Source organism: Meles meles, chromosome 15 (genome assembly GCF_922984935.1).
Source record: "Meles meles chromosome 15, mMelMel3.1 paternal haplotype, whole genome shotgun sequence".
Classification (NCBI taxonomy): Eukaryota; Metazoa; Chordata; class Mammalia; order Carnivora; family Mustelidae; genus Meles; species Meles meles.
This window is the reverse complement of record NC_060080.1, coordinates 25679152-25693009: the sequence shown is the minus strand read 5'-3', so window position 1 is coordinate 25693009 and position 13858 is coordinate 25679152. Positions and strand designations below refer to the sequence as shown.

The 13858-nt window shown below is 42.1% G+C and overlaps 1 protein-coding gene across 2 annotated transcripts in view; it reads left to right on the top strand.

Moving 5' to 3' along the window:
• The first annotated feature begins 7365 nt into the window (after positions 1-7365).
• The window catches only part of MEMO1 (mediator of cell motility 1), a 116748-nt gene continuing 110255 nt past the window's right edge, over positions 7366-13858 (top strand). Inside the window, exons 1-2 of one of the 2 annotated variants that reach the window (XM_045978877.1) lie at positions 7366-8014; positions 8464-8541. In XM_045978877.1, the coding sequence (XP_045834833.1) occupies positions 7741-8014; positions 8464-8541 (352 nt within the window). In that variant the 5' untranslated portion in view covers positions 7366-7740. Of the gene's footprint in view, positions 8015-8412; positions 8542-13858 lie in introns of those variants that run through there. The other variant, XM_045978875.1, reaches the window with a different exon arrangement.

Sequence of the window (13858 nt, the reverse complement as noted above, 5' to 3'; positions counted from 1 at the left end):
CTATTTGAAAGTAGTTTTTGTTTTATATGAGAAATATTTTATATGGTTGTTATTTTCATGAATTGCTTCTTTCTTGGGTCTTAGAATGCTGCAGAGTTTTACAACATGAATGTACACCAGAGTCAAGTTCAACCTAAAGGAAAAGCTCAGCCAGTTTTTCTCAGCGTTATCCTTGGACCTCTTGGAGGGTGGGATCTAGGCATCTTCAGTTTTTAATATCACAGGTGACTAATGCACAGTGAAGTTGGAGTATTGCTATGAGCACTGTGGAGGTTGTGCAATATCCTTCATTGTTATACACCTTTGTGGTAGTAATATAATAATAGCTGTCTTTTATTACAATTCCATGTATCAGGCATAAGTACTATTTTACTTAAATTATCTTTAATATAGCAAATCTACAAAGTAGATATTGTTATTCCCATTTTGCAGATGAAGAAACATTTGGAGAGATTAAGTGACTTGCTCAAGACTACACTGCTGGTAAGTGCTTGAATGGCATTCAAACCCAGTTCTGCCAGTGTGTTGCTGATAGAGAGCCACGTGAGAAGTACTTGTGTGAGTTCACCTCATTTTGGCAATAAAAAACACCAGCCAGTCCTTTTTTGGGGGTCTGCTTATTTTGTCCTGTATGAAAAAACTAAGATAATACATTAGCTTGGGAAAAAGAAAACTGAAGAAAGCCAGGCAGGAAGAATATTAAGGGAAGTAGTTCTCAGCGGGGAATGACTTTACCTTCTCACTCCAGAGCACATTTGGCAGTGTCTAGAAACATTTTGGTTGTCACTGCTGAAGTAAGGTGGAGTTCTACTGGCATCTAGTGGGTAATGGCCAGGAATGCTGCTAAATATTTCACAATACACAGGCCAGCCTGCACGTCCCTCCCATCCACAAGAATTATCCAGTTCAAAATATCAATTCATGCTAAGGTTGAGATACCCTGCCTTGGGGGTTCCTGGCTGGCTCAGTTGGTAGCAGGCAACTCTTGATCTCAGGATCATGAGTTCAAGCCCCACACTGGGCATAGAGTTTACTTAAAAGAAAAAGAAACCCTGCTTTGGAAGCACATTAAAGATTTGTGTCCAAGCTAAACATGTAAAAACAAAGTTGAGGTACGAGCTGTGCTAATGAGGTATGTCTTAAGTTTAATACCGGAAAAGCTTATTTCAGTAGGAGTGACACTTGTGGCGAGGTGACATGGTTTTGATTTAAACTTGCAGATGTGTATAATTTGCATAGGAAAACCCTGCGAAGATTGGAATCTCTTGCTTATGTAGTAGTTTCTGCAAATATTAATTCTATCTGATACATTTTGGTTATTTGGCTAACTTCCTACATTAATCTGCCCAAGTCTTTTTTGTGGTATTTTTAACATTTGATTAAGTACTAATTGGGTAATTTTTTATTAAAGCATCAATAGTTTTATCATCTTACAGCAGTTCTTCATCCGTGATTTACATCAGAGCCACTTGGGGAACTTTTCATACATATTTCATATATAGATAGCCCTGGAGAACCTGATTAAATTGTGATAGAGCCTGGCTTCTGAATTTGACAAAAACTCTTCAAGGCATTCTGATAGACCCTCTGGTGAAGACCATTTAGAAGTAATGCAGTCCTCTGCCTAGTGCTACATTACTTCTAGTGTTATATTATCTTTGAGTTGGGGCTTAAATTACTCAATCTTGAAATTGAAACTTTTTAAAGTAACAGCTGAGAATAGACATATCTTTTGCTGGCAGTGCACATGCTACTTAACCAAGCCCTTATCACGTGCCAGGCACCATGCTAAATACATGAATTGTAAATCCGCAAAACCGGGTGAGGTAGGTTTCATTTTAATACCTCATTTTTAGATGAGAAAAATGAGCTTTAGTTAACTTGCCCAAGGTTATAGGGGAAATAAGTTTGGGGCAGGGATTCAAACCCAGCTTAATGCTACTTTCCCTTAATGCTGTATTACCTTCTGCCCTAATGCCCTCAGGTGTGCTTAGAATTTTTCTCTGGGGGGAAAGTCAATATCCTCTAGTGTGTGTATAGTAGAAGCCATTTTATCTAGTTGGTAAAAGAAAAAGTGAGTCATGGTAGGAAATAATAAATGACACTGAACAGTTTCTCTTTTAAACTTAAACATAATAATGTATATTAACTTGTTAATATTTCTATTCCAATCTTTTCTCTGTGATTGGGTTCTCTGATTGGAATTCGGTATCATTTTTCTTCCTCAAACCACTCCTGTAGTGTATCATCTGCACATTTAGTATCAGGGTTTTTGAGAGTAGAGTATGCTTTTAGACATTTGAGCAGTAATTTATAGAAACTTATGCTCTTTTTCATGATTTTTTTCTCCGGCCTTCAGTCTTCTTACCTGCTTCTGATTTGACAGTTTTTAACTTAATCTTTCCAAAGCATTCCACCTAATTTTTGTACACCTTTTGCATTATGTGTTTTTATTTCATTGGTTTATGTAATATTTAATTAAATTATGTAATGGTAGTACCTAGTGCAACTGGCCTAAGTTAGCTGGAGAACACTATTGACCTGTGTTAGTTATGCACACAAACCTGGGGAGGAGCCTGCAATCATGTGAGAATTTCCTAAAAAGTGTAGTCTATAAGCTTCAAGAGTTCAACCTTATTTTACCATGGGAATGGAGAACATCACTTATTCCTGTGAGCTGATGAAGCAAGAACCAGGTAAACAAATTTCTCTATACTTTGATGATGTATTTTACATGTAGCTGGCATTGTATTATAGAAACTATTCCTACCCTTCGAACGCTTAATGGATAGGTTATTGTTTAGTAAACAAATACAGAAATAGAGTAGAAAGTCCTATATGTCATAGAGTGAATTTTTTTTTTTTATTTATTGATTTGACAGAGATGACGAGTAGGCAGAGAGGCAGGCAGAGAGAGAGGGAAGCAGGCTCCCTGCTGAGCAGAGCCTGATGTGATGTGGGGCTCCATGCAGGGCTCAATCCCAGGACCCTGAGATCAGGACCTGAGCGGAAAGCAGAGGCTTAACCCACTGAACACCCAGGTGCCCCTATAGAGTGAATTCTTGAATTACATTGGTAGGTAGGTTAGTGGGAGGACCAGTAGAGCAAGTCAGGCATAGATTCATAGAGGAAATGGAGACCTTGAATTGAAAAAAAGAAAAATGGTTTGGATAGAATGACAGCATTGTTTACTTAATTCTGATGATCCTATGGGAAGAATATTGAACCTTTGTTTAAATTTCATTTAGGAGAAGGTATAGTGGGATTTTAAGATTGGCAATTTCCTGTTAGAAACATGATAGAATGGCTGTAGGGATAGTATAAAATATTACAGCCAGATATTTTTCTGGACTGGATTCCGAAAAGGCATTAGCAAATTGGGAGGCCTGATACATATATCACACTGTAGAAATAAGGGACCAAGTTGAAAGCTGCAAATGACTATCACTGAGAATCTATTTATTTAAAAATCTCTACATTTAAATTAGACTTCTGGGATATGAAAGGAGTGTTTTGCATTATGTGGCTCTCCATTAATTTAGGGGAGGTAAGTGAATAGTTTCAACATACTTCTTTCAAGAGTCTATCTTTGAATAAGGTAGCTAAAAAAGATGGACAGAAGTAATAATGATGGGATATACTGAGAGCATTCTAGGTCTTTTAACCTTTCACTTTTCTTGGCATTTTGGTCTTTGCTGAGTTTGACCAGTAAAAAAAAGTAGGAAAGTAATATAATAGTGGAAAATAGGTCACCATATATAAAGGGGACAGGCAGTAATGAATACATATTTTCTTAAAAAAAAATTCTTATCAGCCTTAAAAATAAAACCCTTCCAATCTTTTAACTATTATTTCATTTCTGTGAATTTGAAATAATATTAACAATAAATATGAAAAAAGTTTACAAAATTTATTTAAAAAATTGGGAGTGAACAAGTTTTTATCTTAGTAAGAATCACTAAATATGTACTTAGCTCAGTGTCAGGTACATAGTTAAATGTTTAATAAATATTACTTAATAAGCTTAGCTTCTGATGGAAGGGCAAACAATGCTAGATTGGAGTACTATTTTTTTTTTTTTTTAAGATTTTATTTATTTGAGAGAGAGAGAGAAAGAGAGCACAAGCAGGAGAGGCAGAGACAGAGGGAGAGGGAGAAGCAGACTCCCCACTGAGCGGGGAGCCTGACATGGCTCGATCCCAGGACCCTGAGATTATGACCTGAGCTGAAGGCAGACACTTAACCATCTGAGCCACCCAGGCGCCCCTAGGGTTTTTTTTTTTGTTTTTTGTTTTTTTAATTGAAGTATAGTTGACCCACAATGTTACATTAGTTTTAGGTTTATAACATAGTGTTCAATAACTCTAAGTTATGCTGTGCTCACAAGTGTAGCTACCATCTGTTACCATACAATGTTATTACAGTATCATTAACTGTATTCCCTATAATGTGCCTCTCGTCCCTGTGACTTATTCATTCCATAACTGGAAGATGCATCTCCCACCCCCGCCCTACTCCCCTCTGGCAACATCCAGTTTGTTCTGTGTTTGTGTTTATGGGTCTGTTTCTGCTTTTTTTTTTTTTTTTAAAGATTTTATTTTTTTATTTGACAGAGATCACAAATAGGCAGAAAGGCAGGCAGAGAGAGAGAGAGAGAAAGAGGAAGGGAAGCAGGCTCCCTGCTGAGCAGAGAACCCGATTTGGGGGGGGGGGGGGTCGATCCCAGGACCCTGGGATCATAACCTGAGCCGAAGGCAGAGGCTTTAACCCACTGAGCCACCCAGGCGCCCCTATTTCTGCTTTTTTGTTTATTCATTCGTTTTGTTTTTTTTTTTAAGTTCTACACGTAAGAGAAATCATAATAGTGTTTGTCTTTCTTAGAGTACCAGTTTTAATTTAAATCAAAATAGCATCTTTATGCTTAACTTGTCTCTCAGCCTTGATTTTTTTCAAAACTCTGTGGTTTTATTCTAGAATATCTTTTGGGTATGGGGCTTTTAGTATTTAGTGGACTCCTCAAGCTGTCTGCCATGGATAAGTAAATTATAAAAATGTTCAATTTACTATTGCCATTTAGATTCCAGAAATCAAGCCTAAAGATGTATTTTCTGTGTGTGTGTGTGTGTGTGTGTGTGTGTGTGTCTGTGTTTAGATACCGTATGTGGCACAAAATTCCAGAGATACACAAAATTTTAAATCTTTTATCCATCCTTGTACCTCAGCCACCTAAACAAGTACCGTCACCAATTTATTGTGTTTCCTCCTAGAAGTATTCTGTGTATATGCTAGAAGTATTCTGTGTATATGCAAGTGTATGGGAATATATTTTTAAAGTATTTATTTTTACACGAATGGTAGCATATTTTATACATTGCTCTGCAATTTGCCTTTTCCTTTTTTTTTTTTTTAGCTCTCTGTACCAGTATACAGCACTGCCTTATTCTTTCTAATGGGAGGATATGTAACAAGTCTCATATTGATGGATATTGTGGTTGTGCTAGTTGTTTGCTAATACAGACTGATGCAGCGAATATAGGACATGCTTTTTTAGAACATATGTTGGGTTCTAGGACTAGTGGTGCCTTATTAAAGTCTGCTTTATAAGGACTCTCTTATTGAGGAATTCCATCTTACCTTTTGCTATGACTGTTTATGGAGTGTCAAATCCAAATCCTTGGTGGATATAATGGAAATTGTTAATAATATGGGAATTGTACATATAGCCAAACAGTTTGACTAGTAAGAATAATCCTTTGGGGAAAGAAGCCTCCAAAAGACCATTTTCATAGGGAGGAAGATTAAACTTAAATTAGGTTACTAGCTTGGAATGAGTTCTAGGATTGTTACTAGGAACAGAGGATAATGATAAGAAACAAAGATCAGGGGCGCCTGGGTGGCTCAGTGGGTTAAGCCGCTGCCTTCGGCTCAGGTCATGATCTCAGGGTCCTGGGATCAAGTCCCGCATCGGGCTCTCTGCTCAGCAGGGGCCTGTTTCCCTCTCTCTCTCTGCCTGCCTATCTACTTGTGATCTCTCTGTCAAATAAATAAAAAATCTTAAAAAAAAAAAAAAGAAACAAAGATCAGCTTATAAATTGTTTTCAGAATATTTTCACTTTAAGTAAAGTGAACTAAAATGATTTAAGTAAAATGGTCCTCATGGCAAGCCTGAGTCAGATACTGCTGTTTGCATTTGACAGATGAGAAGACTGAGGCTTGAAAAGGTTACATTACTAGATGCCCATGATCACAGCTGGTGAGGAACAGAGTCATGACTCAAATCTGATTTTCTAGTTTGACCAGCCTGTATGAAGCTTTCTTAGTTCATTGTATCCAGTGTCCTTTCCCCTCCTTGTTTTGGGTCGTAGAAACAGAATCAGGAATCATTAACTTCAAGAGCTATCACTGCTTATCAATGCCATGTCAACCATATCGACCATTTTCCTTTTCTTGAAATTTATGATGAAAGTTTACTAGTTTACCATGCCATCATTTACCACTGATTTTTGGTGCTTCGGGAAGAGTATGGTGAAATTAGAGCTGCAACCCGCCTTTTATCTTTAAATCGGCTATTTGGCACATCCTTTTTGTCTTTTTCTGCATTACATGTTGCTATTTTGGCAAGTTAGTGGCTAAGTGAGAGGGTTAAAAATTCAGTAAAGAAATACATATTGGTGGAGATTTAATCTAATAACTGTACAAAAGGTGCCAAAGTCAGAAATGTTCTGGTAATTGATGAGGCTTTTAGGCCTGGGACCTCACACAAGATCCTTGGGGCTTAAAGTTGAAAAAGTGGGAAGAGGGGTGGGAACAGGACAGTAAATTAAAAATATATTGTGGCGCTAGGGATACTTGAATAGTAGGCAGCCAGATACTTGCTTTGAACTCTACCAACGATCTGTTTAGTATGAAATTCAGATATAACAATTTTATGGTTTTAACCCAAATCTCTCATTAAAGACATGCAAATTTCGTTTATTTTCTTCCCAGTTTTGGAATGATCTATTTCATAACACTTCCTCCGAGGTCCAAGATACCCCACTTTCCCGTGATTCTTCTGTGATTTTAATGGAATTCTCTATTCCTGACACTTATGTGAAATACTGGGATTTATAAGAGAAGGAAGGGTTGGAAATAATGTTTGTTGTATGCATACTGTGTCAGGCTCAACATTTATTAACTCTTGTAATCCTAGGGACAGCTCTCGAATATATTATCCCCTCTTAATAGATGAGAATAACAGCTCGCTATATCACGCTTGAATCTAATTAGGGAGTTAAGACATGCACCTACATCCGTATAAAATGAAACAAGATAAATGTTTACAGTGTCAAAGCCAAGATTAGGTGGTAAGGATGGCCCCGTGAAGCAAAAACTAGCATTTGCGGAGACCACAGGCACACTACCATGTGCCTGCTTCTACAAATGAACTTCCCAGCGTGGCCACAGGCTTGCATCCCTAGGATTGAGACCTTGGGGGTGTGAATCCACTGAAGATTCGTGTGTTTGAGGAGGTCGGGGAGGAAGAGACGGGCTGTCCTCTCGGAAAGCCGCATCGGCGAGCCCTCGCTGCTCTTCATTTAAGGAAGTTGGCTGGGGGAGGGGGCTTGCCCTGCGGCTGCGTCCTGCCTCCCCGCCCCCCCCCGCAGCTCCCCCCGCCCTCAGCCGCTGCTGCCGCTAAACCCCGGAGAGCGGAGCGCGCACGTTGAGATTCCTCGGCGGGCCTGGCCGCGGCTGCTGGGCATGCTCAGTGGGCAGGACCCGTTAGGGTGGCGAGTAAGGAAGCGTCGGCTCTTCTCTGGGTCTGCCTTCCCCGGTTCAGGCCCCGGCCCTGGGCTTTTGTGTGCGCGGAGCTGCAGCCGCCGCTGCCTCCTCGCGGGGCCGCCCGACCCCAGATGCCGTCCGGCCTGTCCGGTTTCCGCCGTTAACCTCGCCGCGCGGCTGGAGGAGGAGCGGGGCGGGGCGGGGCCCGCGGGCCGGCGGCCGGGCGGGCAGGAGGGCCCTGCCGGGGGTGGGGGTGGGTGCGGGGAGTCCCGCGGGGGGTGGGGGGAGGGGGCGGGCGCGGAGTCACGGGGGTGGGGTCACCGGCGGTGGCTCGGGGAGGCCAGCTGGGAGGGGAGGGGGCCGTGGGGGCGGCTCGGCGGATCCAGCCGGGGCTGGGGAGCAGCGGCGAGTCCGGGGGCCGGGGCCGGGGCTTTCCGGGCTTCGGTGAAGCCGCCGCGGGCCCCATCTTCCGGCGGTCGCCGGAGTTTGTGGTGATTGTTGCTGCCGCCGCCACCGCCCCGGCTGCCATCTCCTCCTCCTGGGCCGCCGCCTCCTCCTCCTCTTCCTCCTCCTCCTGGGCCGGGCTGATCCCCCTCCCCGCTGCCGCCTCCTCCTGGGCTGGGCCCGTGGTGTCTCGTCCCCTCGCGGAGCCGCTCCTGCCGCCGCCGCCGCCGCCTCCTCATTCATCCTCGTGCACCATAGGCGGCACAGGCACCAAGATGTCCAACCGAGTGGTCTGCCGGGAAGCCAGTCACGCCGGGAGCTGGTACACAGCCTCAGGTAGGGCCCCAGGCCGGCCGGCCCGTCAGCCGCCGCCGCCGCCTGGCCCGGCGCCCGGCCGCCCGAGGTCGGCGGCCCGGCCCCGCGCGGCGGCGGGAGGACCGCGTGGGGAGGGAGCGGCCCGGAGGCCGGCCTCGCCGCCTCCCCCACCCGGGTGGCATCCCGCCGGGCAGCCCGGGGCCGGACGCCCTCCCGCTCACCCCGGAGTTGGGCGAGAGGGAGAGTCTCCGCCTTGGCAGCCTGCGCCCTCCCTCGGGACCGGGCTCGAGGCAAGAATGTGCTCCCGGAGCTCCCGGACCCGAGCCTACTTGTCGCCTCCTGGGGCTCCGGGGAAGCGGGCGGCCGAGCGCTGCCACCGCCGGGAGGACGGCTCGCCCGGCGCCCGAGCCCGGCTTCCCCCACCCGGAGCCGAGGGAGGGACGCGCGTCCCTGTGCTCCCGGGGGCTCCCGCCGGCGGTGCGAGAGGCGCCCGCCGCCCGGGCGGTTCTCCGGGTCTGGCCGTGTGCGCCGCCGGCTCCGCTCACCCGTCTCCTGCGAGGAAGTCTCTCCCTCTTCCGCCGGCGGTTCGGAGACGGGCATCGTTCCCCTCACCTTGCAGGTGCTCGGCTGTCTGGAAAGGAGTGCCGGGTAATACTTTTTCACGTTGCCAGACGAGAGACGAGGTCTCCGCCTGCGAGATCTGGTAGAGGAGGGCCTCTTCTGGGCTGTGCAGCTCCTGTGTGTTGGGGGTAGGGTAGAAGTATTGCCAAGCAGTGGCTTGGGGTGGCCTCCCAGCTCTTTTGTCAGTGTTTTCATTGTTACTGTCATTCGCGGAAAGGGGCAGCTGGAGATGGCATCAGCACTTTGCTCAGCAGCCTCGCCAGTCTCCAGTCGCTCACCACCGAGCAGGTGCTGGAACTACCTAGCGAAATAGATTAGGGTCTGCGCGAATTTAGCCTTCCGTCGACACTGTCTGCAAACATTTTAGACGTCTTTATGTAAGAAAGCCTAGGGACTTTCCCTTTAATGAACGTCTTGTTAGGACGACTGTTTCCTGGGATTACTTTCAGGAGTCACATTTCTGGTAAGTTAACAAAGAAAGTTCCACTGTGATTCCTAATAGTGTTCAGTCATTTGCTATTGGCTTGTCAATAACTAGACCTAACTTTAATGTGGATCGCATCATGTTTCCTTTTGCACATAGTTGGGTTGGGTAGTGACATGGCTTGTGAGACAACAAAGATTTGGAAGAAAATTCATTTCTCTGAAGTTGCTAAACGGACCTCACATATACATGCACTTTACTGACCCACTGAAGATTTGCTGTGTTAAGAAGACACAAAAGAATCCTAATGATTGGATTTGCAAGCCTAACAGGTAGCTGTATTTTTGTACTAAGCAAGTGACATTTGGCTTCCCTTCATGGTCCTAAAGTCCTTCATAAACGTTTAATCAATTCCCACAGTCTGAGAATGTCAGTTAAGCTTTTCTTGTTCTACATATGGGGATGTGCCCAAGACTCGTTACTAGCCAGGGGCAGAACAGAAATTGAGAAATAGAAGAGTCCATGGCTCCTGGGCTTGTCCTCCATTAAGTACATCATTAATATTCAATGTATCAATGCATAATTGTCTTTTCTGGGTTACAAGTCAGTAAGCTGCTTTCGTCAATGTGTTTTGAAGTCTCAGTTTTCACTTTCATGGCCATCTTTTGATTTATTTCTTTTGGTTTTGTTTTCTATATTTTTCTGTAAGTGTTTTATACTTTTTTATGTAGTTTGCCTTGTAATTTGGGCAAATGATTCTGGAGGAATTTTTATAGATTCTTGAATATTCTTTGGGTAGTAAAATAATGCATGGCTCACACTTTGGACTTGAAAAGACTTCTTCAGTAATCTCAGTTATAAGAAGAATCCTTTAATCCAGCTCAAAACATTCTCTGATTATAGCTATTTACCAGTAGTGAATGAAAATGAACTATTTTCTTTCTCTTCTTTATTTTTTACGGTGTTTTATTAGTTTTAGCTGTAAAATAAAGTGATTCAACAATTCCTAAAATGGACTATTTTCTTAAAAATTTGAAATGTAATCTTCTTTCCCTAAATTCTCAATGAAATCAATAATGCCATTTTGATAACGTGGATTGTCCTAGAGAAACTTATTGTTAAAAAATTCAAAGCATGTGTAGCATGTGTGTGTCTATGTGTGATTTTAAACTTAAGTAATAATAAAGGGTGAATTTAAAGCAATGTAGTTGTTAAAGCTTATTTTATATTTTAAAAATAAATGAAGTAAAAATAAGTAAACTTTGACTTGGTCTAATAACTTATTTAACAGTATCGCAATGTGCCTATGTTGGTAACATTGATCAGTGGAAAAGTTTTACTTGTGTTATTATTGTTTCCCTAGTGAACTAGCTCTAAAAACTTGAGTAATAGAAGAGACAAATATGATTGTGGATTGTCATTCTATCCTTCCTACAGCATTCAGATCATGTCCATAGAATTAAAGTATTCTGTTATAAGTAAGTTACTGTTATAAGTAAGGGTGAAATCACATTTGCTTCAGTTACATAGCTAGCTCAGAGGAAAAAAAAAAGAGTGAGTGTGTGTGTGTGTAAGTATATGTTATGTATATATACACATATATGTTTTCATTTTTATTTATCTCTTGTTATATGCTAGCCCTTTGATAGAAGTATAAATTATTCCCTGTTCTCAAAGAATTTACAGTTTTTTTGAAGTAACTCATAAGATAGCAAATAAACTTTGGATCCATTGAGGTAGTGCTTTTAGGAGTTCTGAGGATTATGGAATCACTTCAAGGTAGGATTTGAATTGTGGTTTGAAGGAATGGTGTTTAGTTCGGTTAGAGAGGAGAAAAGAACGTTGGGGAAAACCATAAAATACAGAGGCAAATAATGTAAGGAGGTCAATTTAATAAGAATGTAAGATTCATACTGGAGTATATAGTTCTTGAGCCTGGAGTAGTAGGTTGGTGCTAGAGTATGGATGCCTGTGAGTGCTGTGCAGCATAGTAGCATAGCAGATTTGACTCACTCCCTAGGCAGTCAGGACCAAGGGAGAAGTTTCTGAGTAGGGAACTAATATGGAAGTAGCATTTTTGGAAAATTAATCTCCTGGGAAGGTTAATCCTCATTTCTTTACCTGTGTGTATAGCAGGGATCAGCAAACTATGCCTGCAGCCCAGATCCAGCCTACAGCCTTTATCTTGGTCAAGTCTACTAGCTAAGAACGGTTTGTAATTTTCAAAGGGTTTAAAAACAAACATAAACCAAGAAGTGCAGTAGAAACTGCCCGTGGCCTATAAAGCCTAAAATATTTATTATTTGGCCCTTTAGAGAAAAATATGCCGACCTCTAGTGTAGATTAGTGGTATTCAAAGTGCGATCTCTAGACCAGCAGCATAATGTGTCTGAACTCTGTATTTTCTCTATATTTTGTATAGTTTTTATTTCAGGCTCTATCTTCTGTCAAGACAGTTATAACTGCCTCTTAACCAGCCTTCTTTCTGCCAGCCTTATCCTCCTTCAGTTCATCCTCTACATCACTCCCTTAATAATCTGTCTGACCACATAATTCCTTTGCTTTAATCTTATTGACCCATCTTGCCTGTTGGAAAGATCTAAGTTTCTTCATGACTTGGCTTCCTCCTATCTCTTGGGCCACTCCTTCTCACCCTATCCCAGTCCTTGTTTTTACTACCCTTAAGCAACATGTAGCAGCTGCAATTGTTTCTTTAAATACACTGTGCTTTTACACAAGCTCTTTGCTCTGTTGGAATGCACTTTGCTTGGATAATTCCCACTCCTTTAAAGACTCAGGTGTTCATACCCCCACAAAGGCTGTTCTAATGCCTGACCTTTCCTAGGATGTTTTTGTTGTTCCTTTGTAGTTCCATAATGTCCTGTGTGTATCTCTGTACATTTATGTGGTTATCTGTATGTGTGGTTGTCTTCTTCTTTCTTTCTTTTTTTTTTTTAAAGATTTACTTATTTTAGAAAAAGAGGGAGAGAGGGACAGAATCTCAAGCAGACTTCCTGCTCATGACCCATGAGATCATGACCTGAACAAAACCAAGAGTTGGATGCTTGACTGACTGAGCCACCCAGGTGCCCCTTTGTGTGTGTGGTCTTCTATAAGGTTAGGAACTCCTTGAAGCTAGGAACATTGTCTTGCTCATTTTTTGTATCTTAAGTACTCAGCACAGTAGGTGCATAGTAGGTATTCAGTAAGTATTTGAATGAATGAATGAATGAATGTTAAAGCGCTTGGCATAAAGTAACTATGGACAAAGATATTGATCGTTTCAATCCTGAAGAGCGGTGGGGGTGATAAAGGACGACTGCTAATTGAGTCTCTCTGTGTATGGTATCGGTGAAGAATGTTGCTGGTGGGAAAGGATTAGAAATCCTGATTCACCAGTTGGGTCCCCATTTTTATCTAAGATTTTCAGAGAATTGTGACATACATATAGAAAAATGTACAACTAGATGAATTTTCACAAAATAAGCACGTTTATTTAATCAGCACCCAGCTCAAGAAACATATCAGTACTAGAATCCCCATCTCTTACTGTGTTCCTGCTAACAGTAGAAAAGTTTTGTCTGTTTTTGAAATCTATATAAAATAGAATCATAAAGTATATCTTACTTGAGCTTCTTCTGTACAATATTACATTTAGGAGATTAACGCTTGTTGTGGTTTGTTTCTTCTCATTGCTGTATTCTGTTATAATATACCATAGCTTATCCATTTTATTGTTGGTGGATGTTTGGTTGTTTTGCCGCGATGAATTTATTTATGTATGTATGCAGGCTCCATACCTAGTGCGGTCATGGAGCGCAATGCAGGGCTTGAACTCACGACCCTGAGATCCAGACCTGAGCTGAGATCAAGAGTTGGATGCTTAACTGACTGAGCCATCCAGGTGCCCCTGCAATGAACATTTTTGTACTTTTTTTTCCTGATGAACATGTATATGGATTTTTATTGGTTATGTACCTTAGAGTAGAATTATTAAGTCATGGTTATCGTATGTTCATTTTTAGTAGATTCTGCTAAAGTTCTGGAAAGTGTTTTTACAAATTTGCACTCCCACTACCAGTGTATGAGAGTTCTTCTGTACTGTACTTCTGTACTGTAGTTGTTCTGTATCTTTGTCAGCACTTATGATTGTCAGACTTTTTATTTTTAGTTATTCTGGACTGGTGTGTAGTGGTATTGCATATAGTTTTAATTTTATTTTCCTGATGACTAATGAGGTTGAGTGCCTTTTCATAATTGGGACCCCATATTATTGGCTATTTGGATTTCTGC